The sequence below is a fragment of the Cygnus olor genome, chromosome 2 (assembly GCF_009769625.2).
Source record: "Cygnus olor isolate bCygOlo1 chromosome 2, bCygOlo1.pri.v2, whole genome shotgun sequence".
NCBI lineage: Eukaryota > Metazoa > Chordata > Aves > Anseriformes > Anatidae > Cygnus > Cygnus olor.
Window position 1 is genome coordinate 54,752,433 of NC_049170.1, and position 24,300 is coordinate 54,776,732.

The window sequence follows — 24,300 nt, forward strand, 5'->3', positions numbered from 1 at the left end:
AGGCAATTAACTAGCTGTTTCCACTACTTCAGCAACAGGAGGTGTAATTAATAGCACAAAGAAATGCTTGTTGACATGGAGATGAGGAAATAACCATGAATAAAGGATAACCAAAACAGCGGTTGACTACTGATCAGTGATGATCAGTCTTACACCATCAAGTTTTAGGGTGAGCCATCTTCTCTGTGACTCAAACAGTCCTTCACCTAATGCATGTATCAAGAGAATTGATTGACCTGTAATGGAGGGAGTTGGCAGATCAGGGCTGAACCGCCCTGAGATTGAATGGAAATATCCACTAATTGGAGTTCAGTCAATAACAAACAGTAGTGGAGATGAATGGGATTGATGCATTGTGTGTGTGCTTAAACTGAGTGTTAAATAACGAGAGAGTGGTAGGATTATCTGGTTTCTAGAATCATAGGATGAAAGAATGGTTTAGGTTGGAAAGGACCTAGAAGATCATCTAATTCCAACCCCCCTGCCATGGGCGCCATTAGACCAGGTTGCCCAAAGGACCATCCAGCCTGGCCTTAAATGCTTCCAGGGATGGGGCATCTGCAACTTCTCTGGGCAACCTGTTCCATTGCCTCACCACCCTCTGAGTGAAGAATTTCTTTGGAATATCTAATCTAAATCTACCCTTTTTTAGTTTAAAAGCATTATTCCTTGTCCTATCACTACACCCCCCTGACAAAGAGTCCCTCTCCTGCTTTCCTGTAGGCCCCCTTGAGGCCACTATAAGGTCTCCCTGGAGACTTCTCTTCTCCAAGGTGAACAACCCCAACTCTCTCAGCCTCTCTTCATAGAAGAGGTGCTCTAGTCCTTTGATCATCTTTGTGGCTGTCCTCTGGACTCGTTCTAGTATGTCCATGTCCTTCTTGTGCTGGGGACCCCAGAGCTGAATGCAGTCCTCCAGGTGGGGTCTCACAAGAACAGAGTAGAGGGGGAGAATCACCTGCCTCGGCCTGCCTGCCGCGCTTCTTGTGATGCAGTCCAGGATACAGTTGGCTTCCTTGGCTGCAAACACACATTTCTGCGTGGGATTGCCCCAGCCCACATGCAGGACCTTGCACTTGGCCTGGTACAACTTCTTAAGGTTCACACAGACCCTCCTCTCAAGCCTGTCAAGGTCCTGCTGGATGGCATCCCTTCCCTCCAGTGTGTCAACTGCACCACACAGCCTGGTGTCATCAGTGAACTTGCTGAGGGTGCACTCAATCCCTTTGTTCATTTCACCCACAAAGATGTTAAACAGTGCCAGTCCCAAAACTGACTGATGAGGAACAACACCACTTGTCACCGATCTCCACTTGGACATTGAGCTATTGACCGCAGCTCTTTGAGTGAGATCATCCAGTCAATTCCGTACCCACCGAGTGGTCCATCCATCAAATCCGTGTCTCTCCAGTTTAGAGACAAGGATATCATGGGGGACAGTGTCATATGCTTTGCACAATCCAGGCAGATGATGCCAGTTTCTCATGCTATAACTCTGTCGTAGAAGGCCACCAGATTTGTCAGGCATGATCTGCTCTTAGTGAAACCATGCTGGCTTTTACCAATCACCAACTTATTTTCCATGTGCCTTAGCATAGTTTCCAGGAGAATCTGCTTCATGATCTTGCCAGGCACAGAGGCGAGACTGACTGGCCTGTAGTTTCCCAGGTCTTCCTTTATACCCTTCTGGCGTGAGTGTTCAGAGAATCTATGCCTTACGAATTCATGTACCTATTTTCAATGCCCTGCAAATAAATGTGTGTGAAGTCTGAGAATGTACACTGTTACACATTCATACCTCTCTGTTCACTTGTATGTTTCTGCACTGTTTGCAAAAAACAGCAGATAAGCAGCTACCACTCCTTTCACACTTCTTCGCAGGGGCTTTTATACGCATGTATCCTTAACAAGTTTGTCTTTATGCAGTATGTGTTACAGAATGTTCACTATTTAAAAAAAAATAAAAATGAAAGTGAACTATTTCCTTAAACTTGACTGAGCAAAGTTCTTCAACACAGTTGTCATTCCATGAAGTGTTTTTCATAATCCCTTCTTTAGAAATCTTTTTCGTAAAATTGTTGCTGGTTCCACTGGCACATTTGGCCCAGTTTTTACAGCTGGATGTATATGATTGTATATGGACCTGCATGTGCAGCTATTTTTTATGTAATTGATGTATGCACTTTTTGCATTTGAATGAACTGTCAAATCGTGGCACATAACTATAAATAAAATTGTGCAAAGTACTGATTCCTCTTGTAATGGTGTTCTGGAGTCTGTCCAAAATGAAGTCTTGGCTTAAGTACTCATTGTTTTTGAGAACAGGAGGAAGTAGATAATGATCCTTGTTTGTTTATTTAATGTTGTAAGATATGTCTTAATGAACCATGCAGAACAGTGGTTGAGCTTTTTCACTCAGTGCTGTGTGTGTAGCTAGTCAGAGGTGAATCAGTGCTCTGTATATGAAAGAAATTCTAATTTTTGCTTTTACATGAGCTGAGTTACATTAAGATGAGTTTGGTGGGGTTTCTGGTAGTAAATGAAGATACCATGTACTAGTAACACAGTGCTGCAGTAGTTCTTCATTTTCAGTTTCGGGAAAGTATGGAGCCTGAGGAAATTTCTCTGCAACCTTATGTTCTCTCTTTACTTCACTCTATGCATATTCTTTCATGCCTAGTAATGTATGATCTTAATCTACTGTTAGAGATCACTTGTAAGACTTGCTTCCTCTAACCAGCCATCTTTTATCACAAGTATTGTCCCTAAGATGTAGGGAAGGAAAGCTAAAACAATGTTTTAACAATGTTTTGATCGTACCTAGAAACTGTAAAAGCAGAGAACAGAAAACTTTTTACCCATTTTCAGTAAAACCTACCACTACTTTCAACCATGTCTCATTCCCATCCCCCTCTTAAAATGGCATGATTTGTTGCTTTAGAAAATCTTGGAAGCATGTCCTATGAGGAGAGGCTGAGAACACCTCCTTTGTCTAGTTTGGAGAAAAGGAGGCTAAGAGGTGACATCATTGCTCTCTACAGCTTTCTGGGAAGGGGAGATGGAGAGGGAGGTGCTGATCTCTTCTCCCTAGTAACCAATGACAGAACACGAGGGAATATCACAAAGCTGCATCAGGGGAGGTTCAGACTGGTTATTAGGAAAAATTTCTTTATTGTGAGGGTAGTCAAACAGTGGAACAGGCTTCCTAGAGAGGTGGTTGATACCCCATTTCCATCAGTGTTCAAGAGGCGTTTGGGTAATGCCATTAATAATATGTTTTTACTTTTACTTTTCAGAAAAATGTAGCCTGTTTCTATCACCATGATTAAGAGATAAATGTCTACGTAAGTGAGCATGAGTAAGGGAGGGACTGTCTTTTCCATAAGGTCGAAATTCTGTTGTTTCTCTTAGCTAATTCTAATCATCTTTTACATGCATGAGTTAAAATTTTCTTTGAATATATTGCCTTAAAACATCCTCAGGTCCTTAATGTGGTGGGTGCAATGCAGATATACAGTTGTTACAGTCTTACATTTTGCAGGAGACTAGATGGTTTTTCAGCTCAATAAATATTTCATTACAGTAGACAAAGCCATCTTCTTTCCCTCCCTCAAAAAAATCCCTACATCTCTAGATGACATGGAAAATTAAGAATAACAAGGTGGCTAAACATCTGCAATATCTTCAAAGGTTATTACTTTATCAAAAATAAATATTTGAAAATGATTCAAATTATGGTTTCATAAATCACGCTACAGCATAGCTACATGCTTCAGACAGAGGAGGAGAAGGAAATAAATCTTTTTTTTTTTTTTTGCTTACTTTATTAAATAATAATTTTAAAAAGCATTGAACTATTCCAGATGTTACCATTCACTCTGTTATGTTCCATGGGAGAGCAAACCCACGGGAGAGCAAAGACCTGAAGTGACAGTTTTTAATTGAACTACAGTTTAAAAAAATGAGTTTTTTAGTTTAAAATTGTTTGAATTCAAATGTTTTAGCTAAACTACATTTAGTTAAACTAATTCGTAAGCTAAAGTTGAAAATTGAATTGTAATTGCATTTAGCAGCACTGTAATTTTTTAGTCAATTTATGCCATGTTCATTTCACTCCAGAAATATTTATCAGTCATGTAACATCCAGGATGTGTGCCTGACAGTAGCATCATTATGACATTTCTGTATGGGTGTACAGATATGACTGAGTTTTGCAAGAGGTATACCACCCATAATTGGCACAGTGTAGAAGGGCCAAGAAGCCAAAGTGTCCAGATGTATGAAGCTGCTGTCTTGTGCAGAAAGATTTAATGGCCTACGCAGATTTGGGGTAGAGTTCAGATCTTTTAATTTGCTTGTTAGGCTATTGGGTTATCAAGTGTCTGAATCCTAGACTACTTCCCATTCTAAGTAAGGAAAAACAATACTTTGCTTACGCATCATTGTTAAACATGGGACTTTTTTTTGAGAACAAAGAGATTTTTATGACTGCAATAATACTTCCTACTACATTTGAGAAAGGTTAAGACACTAAAGTTATCACAGACACCACTCAATCAGCTTTTGTTCTACTGAATCCCTTTGAAACAGTGTTCCTGTAGAGCTAGGGATTTGAACCTTTGGGCATAATCGGTGTTTAATACATAAAAGTTGGAACGATTATTTGTTTTAATCTTACAAGTAGCGTAGGTTTATTTTCAGAAGATAATGCAGCTCACTGATCAGTACTGCGTTCCTGTGTGTAGATGAGGAGGTACCTTTTAGTTGGAACATTATGGTATAGTTTCTCTTTGGATTAATAACAAGTTATTTCCTTGCTTGACTAAACAGTCAGAGTGCAGGAATCAATTTGCAGAAGGGGTGGTTGAGGAAGGAGATGCCAGTGAATTCACCAACACCTTTTTGCAGGGAGACGGGAGACTAGCAGCATGTTATCTGCTGGTATTTCCTATCCAAACAGGACAAACTCCTGGTTGTTTACCAGCTTCACATACTGACCATGTGCTGTCTAGATTATTGAGCTCTGACAGGAGTCAAAGTGGGAATCTGGCAAAATAACAAAGCTGAGTGAGAAGTTTATCCTTTATATGCTACAAAACTTGATGAAATTTAAAAGGGACTGGAGGCAGGCGGCAAATTTTCATGTTCAGCCATAAGCTGAAAGGACTTTATGTTACATATTTCATGAAACAATGTTCTCTGCATGTATTCTGTATTTTTGTACAATCAAAAATAATGTCATTTTGTTTCAGCTGGACATATATTTGCTTGTCCTTTCTCCACCACAGCACTTAGCACAAGTTTTGTCTTTCTATCTTTAAAGAGGTTATGTTTTATTTAAATTTGTAACAGTGATTGTAAAACGGTTTCTACATTATTAAAATGGATTAGTTTGGTTTAAGTCTAAAGCTGTCTTGAAATCATGATCATTAAGAGTCTTCTATGAAAATCTTGAATTTCATAGAAGATAAATGGTTCCGGAGAAGGAAATCACTATTGATTTGGATATTGTTCTGGTAATTGTTTTTTTTAATATATGGGGCAATCGTTAAACTCTGCTCTATTAAAAGTTAACTTAAGGACTTCATTTTTTTTCTTGTTGAATTGTTAACCCTCCGATTGGATTGAATTTCCATGTTTCATGGTAATCGGAGACAGAGTTATGCAAGTCTTTCTAAATTTCTGTATAGACAACAACATCTGGAATTTATGCAATGCTAACATAATTCTTCCCAGAGTCTTATTTCAGCCTTCGTGACTATGGTAAGGCCTGTGAAAGGGGCACTGGAAAAACAGCTTTGTGGGAGTTTTCACAGTACCTTTCTTGAGAAAAGCCAGGGTTTTATCGATCTGTGGGTTGAACAGGATGACCCTGTTGTATGTCATCCTAAATTGTCCATAGGTTGAAGCTATGGTGAGAAGCTCACTTGAAGTGCCTCTGCTTTGTCTGTTCCTCGTTATGCTCTGCTGTCCGAGACATACTTGTACACAGGAATGATTTCCAAGTCATCTGTCTGCAGAGTCTGTTATTTGTTGTGGGTATTAATTTTTAAATCTGTTAAGTTGCATTAGTTGGTTGATTGATCAAATATATATACTAGTAAGCTTTCCTTTTGTTTCTTTGAGTTCTGAAATTTTTCTTCTTCCTTTTTTTTTTTTTCTTTTTTCTCAAACGACATGGGGTTTTCGGACACAAGCTGCATATACATGGTTTAAATGTTTGACAGATTTTCCTAAATCTATAGATATTACCTTTTGTGTCTTGTGAAAGGGACAGTGTTGAAATGACTATAATATTCCAAAAATACTATTGTGGAATAAACAACATTAAATGAGAAACTATCTGTTAAGTAATAGTTAACGTTATTTAAGCTCTATCCAGAGAAGATGACAGTAATTGTTATTCAAGTGTTTAAAACTAGTTTGACGAGATCTAACATTTATATTTCAATGCTATAACAATTCATCATGTTTCATATGCATTCTGGAGAGAGACTGGGAGAGTTTCAGTGCTGGTGGTGGTATCCACAGTGTACAGAAATGGAAGTTCCTGAGTGTGTTACGTGGCAATAACTCCTGATGGTCTGATTTCTGTTGAATAGGCTTTGACAATGTCAAGAGTTTTAGTGGAGAAGAAGAGCATATGGAATACAGAAATCATAATCTGTGTTTCTGAAAACTCATTTTCTTATTTCATTTGTGTAGTAGAGGATATTATATCACTGATTGCACAAAAGTTCCTGTTAATCACCATTTACGTGACTGTGACCTGTTTCATCTTTCTTTGTGATAGGAATTATACCAGTGAATTTCCATCCAAAGATTTTATGTGACGGGTCAAATGAATTTTATTTCTAGTGCTGAATATTTTTTATGGTTTATAGTTGGCAAGGAAAACCAACAGAAAAAAAAAAAATCATGTTAAACAATTTGGAGAAATTTAATACATTGTTGATTATTTGTTTTTAAATCACTTCAGAGACTGTAAATTTTCCTAGAAAAAATAACCCCATTTTTTAAGTGTTGGTATAAAACTTGTTGAAGTTGTTTCCTTCAGCTGGCTTTGGTGGGGCTCATACTCCAAAACAGTAAGGCATCTTTTAGCATTGGTGGCATTCCTTTCCAACTAGCTGCAAACTCATGTATATCTTACCATGGAAAGGGAAACTGTTTGGATCATTATCTTTCACTGAATGAACATAAGATAACTACTTTATAAACAAGGAATTGACTGAGCTTCTAAAATGTAAGATTCTGGACATGTTTTTTCATATCAATATTTCATGTTATGAAACTTGGTGTCCTTAATCCTGCTAGAAAAGGGCTATCAGGATAGACTTTTCAATTTATTTATTTATTTATTTATTTTTTTACTTTCTGAAATTAGCAACTAAGTGTTAGCCCTCTGAAGGTGGGATGACCTGAAATTATGTATCTATTAAATTAATGTCCTGGTAAGCTGCATATATGTGGATTACAAAAAACACATATTCAGGTACTGCTGGAACATTCATAATTTTAAAATATGTTTGACTTGACAGAACTGTGAGGTCTTAACATCATTGGGACTTTATCTGATCAGGCAGTACACACAAAAGGAAAGCAGTCTCAACCAAAAATGCTCTGCACAGGAGAGAAAGTACTGGGTGTCAGCACTACGAGATCTCTGTTCCTTCTGTAAGAGTATTTCAGTGTTGTATTAAAGCCTTCTGAGGCCTGTGTAGAAGCACTCGTGTTGTTTTTCCTTCTTGCCAGTTTCAGGTTAAGTGTATAGTTTTATATCATCAGTTGTGTTTCTGTTGTGAAGAGTGACTTAACTGCATTCTGGTTGTGCACAGTATAGAGTTAGTAGTGCTAAAGAGGAGATTAAAAAGATAGAAATTAAAATGGGCACCCACTCCATCTTTGTTATCTTGAAACTACAAGTTTAAAGATACTTGCCTACTTGAGTGATAACTACAAATCAAGGAGTTATCTTAACTATAAAATTTGATTTGTGATTTTTTATTTGTGATGAAATAGGAATGTAAGGGAGTTTCCTACTTTTTTGCTTGTTTTGTTTTGTTTAACGTGAATCTTTCGTTCAGTCAACAGAGATGGCTATAAAAAGATTTTTATCACTTACCATAAGGTTTCTGCAACCACCTTTTCCTATTTACATCTTCCTAAGCTCCTATGCCTTTTAGGTTGTAATGGCAAACATAAAAGTTAATGAGTTAAGAATTATCTCTTGGAATTTTATATTAATGTAATGGTAGTTTTTATTGTGAAACTTAAATATTATTTTGAAATACTGCTCCAATGCATTTCTTAACCAGAAAACCACAGAGGGTATTTGTAAACGTAAATTGAGTCCTTATAAATGAAGTCCTTAATCTGATTTACAAAAATCCATAATAGTATGATTCAATAGTTCTAGTCCCTCATTAGAATTACTTAATACTAAAGCAGAGCAAATAGTTATTCATGGTACATTATGGGGCCTGCAGATTATTCAAGGGATGAATAACTGTCAAGTATGTTTTTCACTTAATTGTAGTGGTAACCAGAGTAACATGGGAATCTAGAGACTCTAGAGCATTTTTACCCTGTTGTGATTGAATGCATCATACTCTCATACTGTTTCTTTCTTTTTTCTTTTTTTTTTTTTTCCCACAAACCACAGCATTGAAAGCCAGTTTGAACAAGTTTATTTTTATGGCTTATTGAAATCTTTTGTATAATACATTATCACAAAATCATAGAATCTTAGAAACATTGAATCATAGCAAGGGTTGGGTTGGAAGGGACCTCAAAGATCATCTAGTTCCAACCCCCCTGCATTAGGCAGGGACACCTCTCACTAGATCAGGTTGCTCAGGGCCTCATCTAATGTGATCTTGAACACCTCCAGGGATGGGGCATCCACAACCTCTCTGGGCAAGCTGTTCCAGTGCCTCACCACCCTCTGAGTGTAGAATTTCCTTCCAAACCCTAATCTAAATCTCCCCTCTTATAGTTTAAAACCATTCCTTTTATCACCAATGTACCTATAGAAGTCTTTCTTGTTGCCCTTAATGTCCCTGGCCAAATTTAATTCTAAACAGGCTTTAGCATTCCTAACCTGATCCCTGGCTGCTCAGACAATGTCCCTGTATCCCTCCCAAGCTATCTGTCCTTGCTTCCACTCTCTGTAGGCCTTCTTTTTCTGTTTAAGTTTGGTCAAGACCTCCTTCCTCATCCATGCGGGCCTCCTGGTGTTTTTGCCTGACCTCCTCTTTGTTGGGATGGATCACTCCTGAGCTTGAAGTAGGTGTTCCTGGAATATTAACCAGCTTTCTTGGGCTCCTCTTCCCTCCAGGGTGTTGTCCCATGGTACTCTGTCAAGCAGATCCCTGAAGAGGCCAAAGTCTGCTCTCCCAAAGTCCAGGGTAGTGAGCTGGCTGTGCTCCCTCCTCACTGCCTTCAGGATCCTAAACTGCACCATTTCATGATCACTGTAGCTAAGGCTGCCCTTCAGGTTCACATTCCCCACCAGCCTCTCCTTGTTGGTGAGAATGAGATCCAGACTAGTGCCTCTCCTCCTTGGCTCCTCTGTCACTTGGAGAAGGAATTTGTCATCAATGCATTCCAGAAACCTCCTGGATTGCCTATGCCCGGCTGTGCTGTCCCTCCAACAGGTATTGGGGTGGTTGAATTCCCTCATGAGAACCAGGGCTTGCAAATGCGAGGCTGCTTCTGTCTATCTACAGAGGGCCTCATCCACCTGTTCTTCCTGATCTGGTGGCCTGTAGCAGACCCCCCTCTGCAATATCACCTGTCCATACCTTCCCTTTAATCTTGACCCATAATCTCTCTGTCAGCTCCTCATCCATCCCCCGGCAGAGCTCCATGCACTCCAGCTGCTCATTGACATAGAGAGCAATGCCCCCTCCTCATCTCCACTGCATGTCCTTCCTAAAAAGCCTGTATCCTTCCATTCCAACACCGCAGTCATGGGAGCCATCCCACCACATCTCTGTAATGCTAATGAGGTCATAGTCCTGCAGGCGTGCATACATCTCTAACTCCCGTTGTCTATTCCCCATGCTTTGTGTGTTATCATAGAGGCATTTAAGTTGGGCCCCTGAATGACGTGGCATTACCAGCTGGAGTGGCTGGCATTCCTTTGTGCTGCTCTTCTGGTGCTCTTCTGCTGACCCATGACCCTTATCCACACACTCTGGGCATCTGTCGCTGACACCAGCATCAAAGTGGGAGGAGTGGGATAGATGGAGGTTCCCATTCCCCAGCGACTTTAGTTTAAAGCCTTCTTCACCAGCTTGGCAACCTATCACCACAGATGCTCTACCAGAGATGCTCTGACAGGTGGACCCTGTCACCCCAGCAGACCAGGTTTCTCAAAGCCAGTCCCATTGTTTAAGTAGCCAAACTCCTGCCTGTGGCACCAGTCCTGTAAGCATCTGTTGATTTGCCAGATCCAACTGGCCCTTTCAATCCCCTTCCCTTTGATCAGGAGCATGGATGAAAGGACTTCCTGAGTCCTTTACTGCTGCTCCCAGGGCTCTGTAATCCCTCTTTGATTCTCCTCAGGCTGCTCCTGGCTGCATCACTGGTGCCCGTGTGAACCAGCAGCATAACTCATAGTTGTCACACAACAGCTGCTCTGTCAGTGTCACATTGTTAAGCACTGATTAGCATGCAGCAAAGAAGAAGCAGTATAATCAGCTGCTGGTTGCAGCAAGGAAGACCTTCAGTCTAAGTGCACTTTTGAATAAGAGTTTACATTGGAATCCATCTCCACAGCAGAAATAAATAGTACACACAGAACCTAATAAGTTTAACAAGTAAACATATAGGTTATAGATTATAATCTATATAAGTATTATAATTAAATAATATTATATAATTATAGATTATATGCATGATCGATGAGAATGTTGTTGATGGGGCAGAAAACTACTGTAATAAAATGAATAAATAATATTAACCCCTGTAATAAAATTAATTCTCCTTGGCATCATGAAATTTATGTAAAAGATAGATACACATACAAATACGTATAAGACATGTTTATGTATATGTGCATGTATTAAAGATAGTCAGATCCCTTTCCATAATATGTTGAAGTCATCAGCTAAGCCAACATAATTCCTGTCCATGACTTACCACACAAAGGATCTCTCTAGGGTTGCATGCATCCCTCTTGTGGTTTAACCCAGCAGCCAGCTAAGCACAACAGAGCTGTTTGCTCACACCCCCACCCTCACCCCCACCCCCGACCTGACTTTCTCCTCCATTGTTTCATCTTGCGTATATGATTGACTGATACTGGCATAAGTTGGTTCTCTGGCCCAGCCACGGGGCCTGTCACAGAGGTTGGAGTGGCTTCTGGGCCCAATGAAGGGCTTGGAGTGGCCTCAGGGCCTGTCACAGGAGTTGTGGTGGTATTGATTGTGGCTTGGTAAGCATACAGGAAGCCCCAGCATGTTGCAGTGATTTGTGTCTCTTTGGAATTGCCAGGGGGATGACCTGGCACCTTTTACAAGCACCTGCCAGTTTTTTCAGATTCCACACTTGTTCAGGGGTGAAGTTCCAAAGAATTGGAGTGCTCTAGGTACCTGCCCATCTCTTCCCATGCTCCCTGCCACTCATAAGCGTACTGCCTTGGGACAGATCTCTGGAAGGCATTCCTAAGTAGTTGTTTAACCTTAAACAAAACCTGAAGTGCATTCAGGAGACATAACAACAAGAACATGCTGGTTTGAATATCCCAAGGATATTCAAAATTTTGAAAAGCCATCATAACTAGCCTGGAGGAGAAAGGGGAGGTGAAGGAGAAAGGGAGAGTGAAGAAGTGGGAAAAGTATTCCCCCTTGTTCCCCCCACAGATTGGCTCCCTGAGGAGAAAAGGTGAAAGGTATAATTATTAATCGAGAGATGGTTTCTGAAGTATGGAGGTGATGGCAATGCTGAATACAAATACCAAATTAGTCTCATGGCTAGTAACTTCATCATATTAGAAGCCAGTGTTACACAGTACAGCAAAATAATAACCTTAAACCAGCTCCCAGAAATGATAAACAGCACAACAGGGAACACATATAGTAAGTAATGTGCTATACAACACAATTCAGAAAACAAGCACAGCAGACTTGAGATCAAAAAAAATCCACATTGTAATTAGCAACTATTAAACTGATCTAAGGCTTATAACAATTTTGTTTTAACATGTTCTGGTCAGATCTGTCATTTTTCTCAATGCTTTGAGCCCCACATTGGGCACCAAAAGGAGGACCGTGGTTTAACCTGGCAGGCAGCTAAGCACCGTACATGCCTAGTGGAAGGCATCCCTGCCTATGGCAGGGGGATTGGTACTAGATGATCTTTAAGGACCCTTCCAACCCAAACCATTATATTTTTCTATGATTTTACTTTACATAAAATTCAGAAGGCAGATTTTTTTTAAAGACTGTGTGATCTTAAAAAAAAATCACAGTAATTGTTCTAGGATTTTTTTTGTTTGTTTTTAAACATTAAGATACATGACAATGTATGATTGTATGATTGGTTAAGTGTTATTGCATCACTTCCTACAGTCATGAAGAAGGAGGTTTCTAATTCTTCTTGCTTGTTTCCCATGCTGCGTGCATTGGTGTTGAGGCATTTCAGCTTGGCAGTCGGCCGTATTGTGTTTCTAGAACCCTTCCTGATTACATTGGGACAGTTCACAAATATTTCCCTGCTGTTACTTACAGTGATAGTGTTCTCAGGTATGCTTTCTTCACTCAGAGGTGCATTCCCTTCCCCTACCTCCATCTAGTTTAAAGCCCTCCTGATAAGCTCAGCCAGCTTGCTGCCCAGAACACTGTTGCCCCACCTGGACAGCTGTGCCCCATCCAGTGTCATCACGCCTGGTCCCTCAAAGGCGCGTCCAAGGTCATAGAACCCAAAACCTTGGGCACAGCACCAGCCTCTTCACCATTCATTCACTTGACCTGTTCATCTCCTTCTTCTTGGGTCCCAGTCAGTAACTGGGAGGACGGAGGAGAACACTACTTGTGCTGTTGATCCCTTCAACATCTTTCCAACAGACATAAAGGGACATTATTTGTCCCTTTTTCCAAGGGACATAAGGGGCAATGCTTTGTTTTCAAAAGGAAAAAAAAAGAAACTCTTTCAAGAAAACTTACACAGAACAGAAGGGTAAACTGTTTGAGTGGCCTGAAGTAATATTCAAATTTTTAAAGGAGACTGCACATTTTCAAGGACAAAAGGAACACACAAGTCATAATGTGATTTAGAGCTCTTTGTTGAGGAGTAAACATCAAGATGATGATACATGCATTTCTTTTAAATCTGATTTCATTATTATCTGTTGTAAGGGGTTTCCAGTTTGGTTGTAATTTATGCAGTTGGTTATGGTTTAAACTATATATATATATATATATATATATATACACACATATATGCTTCTGTTAGCTGTACCACTGATGCAATGATTGCAATGATAACCATCTGACAAAACAAATGCCTGATACAGTTCTGATGAAAACCTGTTGGAATGTTACTATTTGGTCCTTAGGGAAAACAAATATATTTGTACTTCACAAGGTGAAAGAGAAAAATGAGGCTATACAAAATGCTTTTAAAAGAATAAATATCTGCCCCGGGATATTTTTGAAGTTGTGCCAAAACTTCAAGCTAAGTTACAAGGACAAAATGAATGATGTGATGTAGTGGGTTTATGTGGCAAGGTTTTGGTAGCGGGGGGCCATGTGGGCTGCTGCAGGGAAAGGTGACTCCATCCCAAACGGACCCAACACATGTGACTTCTAGTATGTTTTGACTCCTGACACTTTATTCACTGTAAAAGACACCTTTTAAATTAAAATTCTAGTGATCTGTTGCAATAAGTGAGAAAGCTCTGAAGAACTCTGACTAAATTTGCGAAACCAATAAACTAAGCTAAAGTCATTTTTGTTGACTTCTTTGCTTAGTTGTCCATCTCTTAAATTCAAGCCATTTCAGGCTTGAAACAGATTGCCCAGGGAGGTGGTGGCATCACCATCCCTGGGAGTGTTTAAGGAAAGGTTGGATGTGGTACTTAGGGGCAGGGTTTAGTGGGTAATATTGGTAGTATGGGTACAGTTGGACTAGGTGATCTTGGAGGTCTTTTCCAACCTATGATTCTATGAGACTGAACAAATTTGTTTCCCTGTAACCCTGGAAATTCCAGAAGTGAATAGCAGTTTTAATTAATTCATTAATTCATTAATTCATTTTTATTGGCTTTAGTAGTAGTTACTATCACAGTGGCTTTGAATGTAGCACAGCAAGATTTTTGAAAGTGCCTATAGTTTTGTTTATTTATTTAGATTAGTTACTAATTGCTAGCAAATTCATCAGGATGTTGCATATGTATGTCAATGAAGAACCACTTAAGTATTTTGGATTTTAAGCTGAAATCCCCGTGTATATTTTAATCTTGAATGAAAATTGTTCTCCTATGCAGATACCTATTTGTGCAATAAATATCTATAATTTTGCAATGTTATCAAAGATATAGGCACGTATACTGCCTACCAGATTCTATGCTTTGGCTTCTGTCAACTGCTTCAGATCATAAAATGAATGTATTTGGAAGCTGAAAACTTTTCTCTTTCCCTACTGTTTTAGATGAAGGGCATGCTTTTGACTCATATTGTTATGGTTTCAAGGCCTGATTAAATAAAAGGTGCTGCTGATCATAAAGCTGTATCTGGTGACAGTCTTTTAATAGTGATGCTCAAAACGAATACTGCTTTATGCCCCCTGAATAACTTGGATTGTTCTGGTTTAGCTTAATCTTTTGTACTCCTCAGAATCCAAAATGTTGCAGCTCCTGTGTATACCTAATACCTAATTTCTGTCATTAAGTGTGTGTCACAAAAAGTGTACAGTGAGCTGGATTTATAAGGTCCAAGGTCTGTGTTATAAAGACATAGCTAAAAAGCTGGTCTTTCTGGGAAAATGCAGTGCAGGAAAGCAGCTACGATTTTACTGCTGAAACTTGCTGTGTTAGGGTTGGAGATAAAGGTTTCCCATTTGTTTGCCTGTAGCGGCCCCTGCTGACATTCTTTACCAGTGGCATCAGGCATAAGTAACCTCTTTCAAAAATGAACATCAGCAAAACATGCAGCTTCACTCCACTGGAACCAGGTGTACTGCAGATACGTTCCAGCTTCTGACAGCAAGGCTAACTACAACACTACAGCTGGCTTTTTTTTTGTTTGCTTTTTTTTTTTTCCCCACCTGTATTGTTTTATAAAGCAGTTATGAAACCGGTTATTTCATGAGCATCCTTGAACAGAATCATTGAAGGCACCATAGGAGGCATTTGTTTTAATAACTCTAACTGAAAAAAAAAGATTGACTTATTAATTGGTTTACATATTTGTTTGTCATCAACAGGTTCACAAGATGATGATGCAACAGTGGGAAGGAACAGAAATTAAGTGTTGGACAGTATGACAATGATTTCCCTGGGCAGCCATTGTATAGCAGGTGTGGATGGATGAAGTCTCCCGCTGCTGACCAGGCTGTAAATCCAGGATCACTAATTCCTTTAGGGGAGACCAAAGAGGTAAACAATGAAGAATTTTACAAGAAAGCTTTATGAAGTGAATGGTCATGAGGGGGTTCCATGTCCGTGTTCAGTGCCCCAGATCAATGTAAAGTAATTTGCCAGTTGCATTGTGGCAATAAGAAGAGTTGCCTTAGAAATGCAATTCAGTGTTTAAGGCTGTCCTTTTTTTGTCCTCTGTATACGTTTACATGATTTTATGTTCTAAGATTTCTGTGCTGGAACAGTGGATGAGTTTATAAGAAAACTTCTGTGTTGTAAGACTAAGTGGAAAGTTTCACGCTGTAATTTTGCTTTTTTGTGCCTTTTCTAGATGGCTGTGACATGTTACCAAGATGCCATAGATGGGGGAATCTTCTCCTCAGCCAAAAATGGAAGTGAATCTGTCCCATCTACACCAGCTTTTCCACTGTCACCAGAGACACCATATGGTAAGGATATGTCTGCATCTATTTATTTATTTATTAAAGTAGTGCTATTAACATTTTATCTGTTACTGAAGAGGAACTGTATTTTTCTTTCTCTCCTAGTGAAAACGCCCCCATTACATCATCAACAGATTGCCTCCAGCCTAAAGGTCAGCAGCCCATCTGAGCTGTACAGAACCAGTCCTGGTAAGATCCTCATACTACTTAAATAATTTGGAACAGAACTGTGTATGAAGTCAACTAACAAAACAGTGGTTATTCTGTTATAAACAAGAGGCACACATGATAAATTTAGACGTGCAAGTCAGAGAAGTAGTATTTAGCAGTAGTATTGTGATCATATCAACAAGAAATAAACAATGAAGAATTATTCAAAAAAGACTTAATGATGTTGACTGCCAACAGGGAGTCCCATGTTCATGTTCAGTGTCCAAAATCAGTGCGGAGCAATCAGGCAGTTGCATTACGGCAATAAGAGAAAATGGAGTTCAGTGTATAAGAATTTCCTGCTCTTGTTCTTTGTATGTTTGTGTAGTCTCAATGTTCGAAGATCTCATTGCTGTTATTCGATAGTATCATAATACTCCTCTGTCAGTAGATTTGAGTTCCTTGATTTTTTAGTAGGAAACCTCCTACTAAATGGTGACCTCCATGTTACCATCTTGCTATGCAAATGAAATTTACCATACAGCTGGGCATTCATAGAGCTTGGAGTCATACAGCTTCGGAGTCACAGAGTCTTGAATCTTAATTTCTGTCATTAAGATATTGTTCCTTTGCCTCAGTTCAGATTACCCTTGAACAAGAAATTGTTTTGTTCTGCATTTTAACCTTTCTGCTTGTCTGCATTCCAAGTTAGTAATGAGGATGCTGTATCATCTGGTTACCAATTCTCTCTTATTGTCTTTCTGTATATTAGTGTCTTATTTCCTCCCCATTTCCTTGTAGAGAATACCTTTCAGTGTAGTTAGTGCTTATCATACCATGACAGAATTCACTGACTAGAAGTCAGTAGTTTTGCTACTTTAGAAAAGTATTACATTTGAAAATAATAAATGTGTTTGTATGCTATATTCAAGAATTACAGTGACATCCAGTCTCTATGTATATCAAATAGCAAAATTATTGGATCTTTTATAAGTTATTTTTGCTGTAAACTGTACCATATGTCATAAATGCATCTAATTCTTATTCGTGAAGTATTTATTGAAGTGAAAGGCACTATCTTCATTGTAGCCTGACAAAACATGGTATAAAATGGTTCTCTGTTAGCCCTAGACATCTTCATTTTCTTTCCTGGTGAAACCATTTTGTTAGGAAGAGTCAGTTCAGCGCTGTTACATCATGTGTCTCCTTTTCATTACCTATGTCTTAATGGTTCTTTCTTTCCATGAATTTGAGACATTCTGTCTATGTCAGCTAGAGGAAACAGAATTCCTTTTCAGAGCCCTGTTCTCTCTCAGAAGTGAGCAAGTTTAGCCTTCTTCACTCTGTGTTCAGGCATGCAGTTCCTTCTTGTAAATGCTGCTGGTACAGTGTGTTGCTCGCTGTCATAGTTCAATTACCCTTTTTCTTTCTTTACATAACTGGCAAGTAATGTGGCACCTGTGGAGTTTATTCTGGATTACCTTTTGAAAGGCACCTTGTTTCTTGAGACAAATATGAGCAGTCTATAAATTGGCTAGTTTTATAATTCAGGCTCCAGATAGAACCCAGATACAACTCTTCTTGTAATACAATAGCCATTGTATATCTCATGGGAGAGAGTACTATACATCAGTGAAAGAACAGAAGCACTATTTGAAGGCCATTTGAATCTTATAAAGGCTCCCTTGTTTCAGACAGGGTACAGCTAATTGAAGTTCCTTTGTATATAGAAGTAACAAGCAAGTTGCCTGCCAGAGAACTGAACTTTGTCTAACCACGCCTTCCAGTTCAGAGTCTTCCTGCCTTTCACGCCTCAGGCTGGACATGAGAAGCTGCCCTTTCCTCAGCCATGGCCAAAGCATAAACAGAGCTTTGCAGAAAGTCTGCATTCACAAAAGGCACTGTTTTGCAGCAGAAGCTAGGGTTCCATAGAACAAGGGTAGATTATCTATAATTCTTTATCCATGTACTGGCAAGGAGAAGACTTGACATCCTGTTTTTCCATATTCTCCAAACAGTCTAAGTATTCTTGCATAGTTCAAGCAGTACATATGGTGGAACGAAAGCACTGTTGCTTTTTTGAGGAATCTCAAAGCCTTCTAGCGTGTGTAGGGCCTTTTCATACCTGCCAGGGAGCTTAACCCAGGTACTGTACTCAAAGCTTTTACTACACATCTGAGCTGCATCTTTTCTAAAAGTAGTCAAAAGGTATTGTTTTCTCCTCATGATGTCATGGAGGTATTCAAGATCAGACACTGATATATTTCCACTGTTTTTCTAACACATACCATATTTTTATCTGACAGAGACACTTCTATTCTAAATTCTTCCCTGTTGACTAACGTAGGCTTATTCTGTTACATCACCCAGTAGAGCATTGAGTGTTTTATAAATTTTTGTAAGGTAAAACCTCAACCTAACAGATGTCCTTTACTGCAAAAATGTATTGGTGATTGTAATTTTATATTGTTATTCCCTGCTTGTCATTTCTTACAGTCATCGAGTTGAAAAGGAAGTGAAACATGTCCATAAATTATATGATAAAAAAGCTAAAGTTTTGAAATGAAAACTTTTCCTGTATGTTAGCAGGGTTAACAGCATAAGGAATAAAAGTGATACTGATTTGTTAGAGGGAAAAATTCACGGTTTCTGATGTGCAAAAGCTTTCTCCACAATATGAAAAAATTTCATACAATATTTGTTCATACCTCTCTTTCCATGTCCTCCCCCTCACTGTTTATATAAGGTATACTGTCCAAAACAAAATGAAGTCCACGCTGAGATATGCATGGAACTTTTCCAGACATGGGTTTCTTTGTTTAGAACATGAGTGCAACCACTTCAGTGGATGCTTGACATGAACTCTGTCCTCCTGAACACAAAGGTGCATTTTTTTTTCTTGTTTTTGCCTTTCCTTCCTTTTTTTTTTATTTTAAATATATATATATATATATATATATATATATATATATGTTATTTATAAGCAATAAAAATTAGAAGTAGAGACAAGAAATTTATGATGCTTACTACCAGGCAGAGTGACAAGGTCCGTATTATGTTTTTCATTGTCCTGCAGTTGACCTTGACATGCTTATGCCATGGCTTGTCTCTACTGCTTTAAAGCTTGTCTTTACTGCTATGAAGAATACAATCTACCCAAACAGAAAAAGTTGGGGAGGGCCAAGTCCATGGAAGATCATATGTGATGAAGCAGCAGTATAACACAATATGAATGTGTTTTCTTCTGCTGAGAGATGTCTAAGCTGACAAAAAGATTTCATTCTTGTTACTGGATTTATACAATAAAGATCATTGTCAAAGATTATTGATCATTGAAAGATCATTGTATACTCCATCTTGCATTGGTTTTGGATACTGTAGTTTGATAAAATGTTCTGGAACATTAATGTATTTTGGATTGCAGTCTGTGTTGTATCTGATAACAGAATCAGAAATTCTTTTGATGCTTGAACAGCAATATTTCATGCTAAAATTTTCTAAAAGCTCAGTGAGCCAAGCTTCTGTGAGGGACGGGGTCTGATGTGACCTGTATTACGTTGAACATCAGGCAAATTCATGTGTTACAGATGGTCAGTGAAAATACATTGACTTTGCATAAGGTACTTGCTGTAATGGTTAGTAAACTGCACCAAAATTACATGGTGAGCACGTACTTGTATGCTCTCTCTCTGTGTTCCTATGTTTGTTTACCATTTTGCAAAAACAGTTATGTGCTCAGGTGGATGATCAACATTTTTCTTCATAAGAAGAAGTGGTACTTCATTTTGTTCTATATATCTGTTAACTACATAGGCATTTTGTCCAACAAACAGACGTTTACAATAAACAATTACAATTTCTGATTTAAGTATTAGGTTTAAGGTTATTCTCTGTTGCCTGCATATTACTTACTTATTTCCAAAAAGCCTTGCATCTGAAAATCAGACAATTATTGTAATACCATTTGGACTTCTCAGTTTGCTTTCACTTACTTTCACCTCTTAGCTTTTTCCGACACCATCTGCTCCAAACACATGGTATATGAGATTTTTTTTTTCCCCAGGTGACTTTTGGATCCCTGAGGGGCCATAGGTACATTAAGTTTTTTCCTCTCCATTCTCATGTTTGGCATGAGCGTGGCCTGGCTTCTTCTATGTAGCATACGAGCTCTGAGGATGGCTTTTGAACAATATCTTAGCAATTTTATTTTTCCCAACCACTGTTTTTTCCCAACATGCATTGAATACTTATATTATTTTTGACTTTTTATTTTTTGACTTCAACTATTTCTAGGCCAAATTTCAGTCAAAGTATTTCATGTGAATAAACCTGCATGACAGTTTTATCACTTAAAAAGCCTGAAAAATGTGATTTCTTATTACTGTCATTTATTGTATTGACATTTTTGCTTACACACTTTTTTTTCCCCTTAGAAGATAAATGAAGAACAAGTTAATGAAATCCCTAAGAAAGTGAAGGAAACTTTCTTTCAGATGTTTTTAATTGTTGGAGCCAAGCTGAGTTTTCATTTATATGTATTTTACTCACCAAACTCAGAAAGATTAATCATATAAATGACAGAAAAGTTTATATTGCATTAATGAAAAAAATTGTATAAATGATGCCAAGAAGAGTGTTTTCTGAGCATTCAGGTTCCTGTCTGTATAGAATGCAGCGAATAGATATAGCTCCTAGTTTCCTATAATAGCATGCCTAAGATGATGATTTTATTCTGTATTTATGTAGAACATTCTACACTTATTGTAGGTCACAGCAAAAGATTATCCAATGGTAAGCAAATTATGTTTTGTTCTGCAAAGTAATATTTAAAGTATTTTAAAGGTAGTTTGAGATTACACATCAGTTTTGGCTTTCTCTTTTTCAGTGTTGTCATTTTGCTACTCTTATATTTGGTCAAAAGAGAGTGTACTATTAATACCTTTCATTCCGTGGTTTTCAAGGGTGCCTGTTAGTTGTAAGTTTCTGTAAACTGATTTTACTCCCAGCTGGGAGATGACCCACTCAGAGAGTTAATAAAACCGCCTACTCAGTGGGGTATGCATAAACTGTCCTTCTACATGAAAGCTGAGAACCACATAACTAACGTAGACCTCATTCTGTGCTCTTACTATAAGAAATTGTAAAGTATAATGTTAATGAAAAAGTTCCTGCTGTACCTAGATATTTTTTTAACCATTTATTTCTATGCCTGAGGGACAGCCTAGTAATTTGAAAACTCTGCCTGCCTGTATTCAATCGCCACAAATATTTTGGCAATGAATTTGTAATGAAGAATGTTTGAAAAAGAAAGCAAAGTGTAGGAAACCATTACAAAACAAAACAGAGAATGTTAAATATGTTCAAAATATGTCCTTCTGTATACGATATTTATTCTGGCAATATCATTCTAGTTTATATTTGCTCTGTCAAGGAGAAAATAACCAATGTTATTTGGAACATTGCTACGCACCAGAGGCAGCATACCACACAGTTTCATTAAAAGGTTTGCAAATGGCTGCGTGTCAAAGAACTGTTTTCAGAAGCCATTTAGGAAAACTTGGAAATTTTGGAAATTTCAGGTTGAGTTAATCTTGAGAATAAAAGCAGGTCAGAAAAGGCCCATGGCTAGTTAGAAAAGAATACTAAAATAGCAGCCTGTTAGCACTGTGATGATCACAGCTCTGTCACCTTAGAATCTGCCCAGTGCTGAAGGCTGTAAACTCAGTGGACAACAAAATCGCAACCAGCAAAGTAAATATTGGCTTGAATGCAGTGATAGTTTTGTTGCTGGATTTATGTATGATCACTAAGGTCTTGACAGCTCTGTAGTCATGCTCTTAAAGCCACTGGCATGAATAGGATAGAGGATAAAGGGCTGATTATTAAAGTACTTAAAGTCTGTAGCGGTGAAACTTGTGTAAAAATACTCCTTCAGTCTGTAATTGTCAGCTAACTTTCTACAGTTGCATAAAACCCCCTGTCTGCTGTGTTTATAACCTAGCCTTACGTGACCAAATGAACAAGATTCTTTCAAAGCTACCGTTCCCCATCTATTATGTGGCAAATCCAGGCTTGCGATCTGGTGCTTTGAATTCCATTCAGCAGCAGTATGTCTGAAAGTTTAGTCATGAAGTGTTTAGCCAACATCTTCATAGGTCTAGCCCAAAGACTTTTTCTCTTGACATAGAGCAGTAGCATTATTTGGCATTTCTTTCTTTATTTAAGATTTTATATTTGCTGTCCAGCATAACTGGCTGTTCTTGGATTATACATCTATGAGCTTAAAAGATTATGGCATTTCCAAAGGTTCTGAACAGTTTTTCTTTTAATTTTTACTTGTATCTGTGAGGCCTGATCACTTCTAAAATTCAGATGATAGGATAAACAGAGTAATTCTGAAGTTGTAAATGTCAAAGAAATGTTTATGTAATCAAATTATTGTGCAGAAAAAAAAAGTGTTTATACAAGCCTCTACAGTATTGTAGCTTCTGATCAGAGTCTCAAAGCAGATGCACCTCTTCAACTAAACTTGGAATACACTGGTGGGTTTGGGGGTTGTTGTTTTTTCTGTTCTCTAATAACCAGTGAATCATTGATTACTTGACAAAAGAAAGGCAAAAGGACTTGACAAAAGGACTTTTTCTGATTTTTTTTTTTGTTTTAATCGAATAACTGCATACATACGTATTCTTGAAAGTATATTTGAATAATATCTTACATATATGTAAGATAAAAAAGGAAGAAGAACCTTAAAAACACTGATTTATGCTTGATCTGAAGATGTAAAAGATAAGCTATTGGCAGAAATTTATCATCAGTTTAATAGAAATAGAAGATTGGATGAGAAAGCAGTCTGGCTGATATGGATTGTTATTACATATGCTTGTTGATGCTAGTTAACAATGCGCATGGTAGCATACATTGTTATGAAATGTTACTAGTCTTTTTGGTTGGAAAAGCTTAAGTTAACAAACATCCATAGGAACAACTGCTTCCCTTGCTGTGGTTACATGAAGCAAACTTTAGAATTTGCCAGTGTGAGACCTCTTACTATGATGTTGCACTTGATGACTGTGATGTGCCAGAGTAATCCATGTAGTTTGAGGGAAGGCTACAGGAGAAGAAAGCTCTAAAAACTGAAGTACAGCTGTGAGCACACCTCTTCAGAGCAACTGAAGTCTTTAAATGATCCCATATTTAGGTACCTGTGAAGGTCTGGTCTGCTGCACTCACAAATCCAAGGTGTTTTGTAATTTTGGAATTACAGAACTGCGAGTATTATGTGAGGAAGTAGACAAAATACACGTTCAGTCCCACTTAGTGCCCAAAGGCCATATTTATTTATTGTTTGTTTGTTTATTTATTTATTTATTAAGATTCTGTTCTCTTACTTTTATTTTCTTTGTGTTTCTTCCCTCTCATACAAGAGGAAAAAGTAAATTATTCTGTATTTTTCTACACCTGAGTTAAGCAAGTTCATAAAAGTTTAAAAAAAAATCTTAAAGCCATTCATATTCAGGCACATAGCACCAAATCTGAAATGCACAATGACTTGTGATTGACTCCCAGATTTCTTTCAGTTGTGAGAGTACTGGGTAAATGTATACCATTCCTTTACAGATCATGGGGTTTGCTGAGTCTGTGACTGAGGGCTATTGCATAGCAACCCTCCTTCAGGGTTGTCTGCTGGAGAAAGGTACATTGCTGGGCAGATATCGTCATGGGTGTCTACTACTGACTGCCAACCCAGGACCATGGTACAGATGAGCTGTTCTGTAGCCAGTTAGGGGAAATCTTGGGATTGGTTACCCCTGTCCTTATGGAAGACTTCAGCTTCCCAGACTGGGAATATCATACTGCCATGACAAGCAAGTCTGGGAAATTCCTAAAGGGCGTTGAAGATAGCTTCCGGTCAAAAGTACTTAGTGAGCCAAGTAGGAGAGGAGTAATGGTTTTAAACTAAAAAACGGTAGATTTAGATCAGATATTCTGAATAAATTCTTTGCTCAGATGGTGGTAGGGCACTGGAACAGGTTACCCAGAGAAGCTGTGGATGCCCCATCTCTGAAAGTATTTAAGGCCAGGTTGGATGGGGCTTTGAGCCACGTGTCTAGTGTAAGG

At 38.4% G+C, this 24,300-nt stretch overlaps 1 protein-coding gene across 1 annotated transcript in view; it reads left to right on the top strand.

The window, feature by feature from the left end:
• The window catches only part of TNS3 (tensin 3), a 255,871-nt gene that overhangs the window by 184,393 nt on the left and 47,178 nt on the right, over positions 1-24,300 (top strand). The window contains 4 exon segments of the mRNA XM_040549792.1: positions 15,433-15,465; positions 15,468-15,604; positions 15,918-16,035; positions 16,135-16,218. Coding sequence (XP_040405726.1) covers positions 15,433-15,465; positions 15,468-15,604; positions 15,918-16,035; positions 16,135-16,218 — 372 coding nt within the window.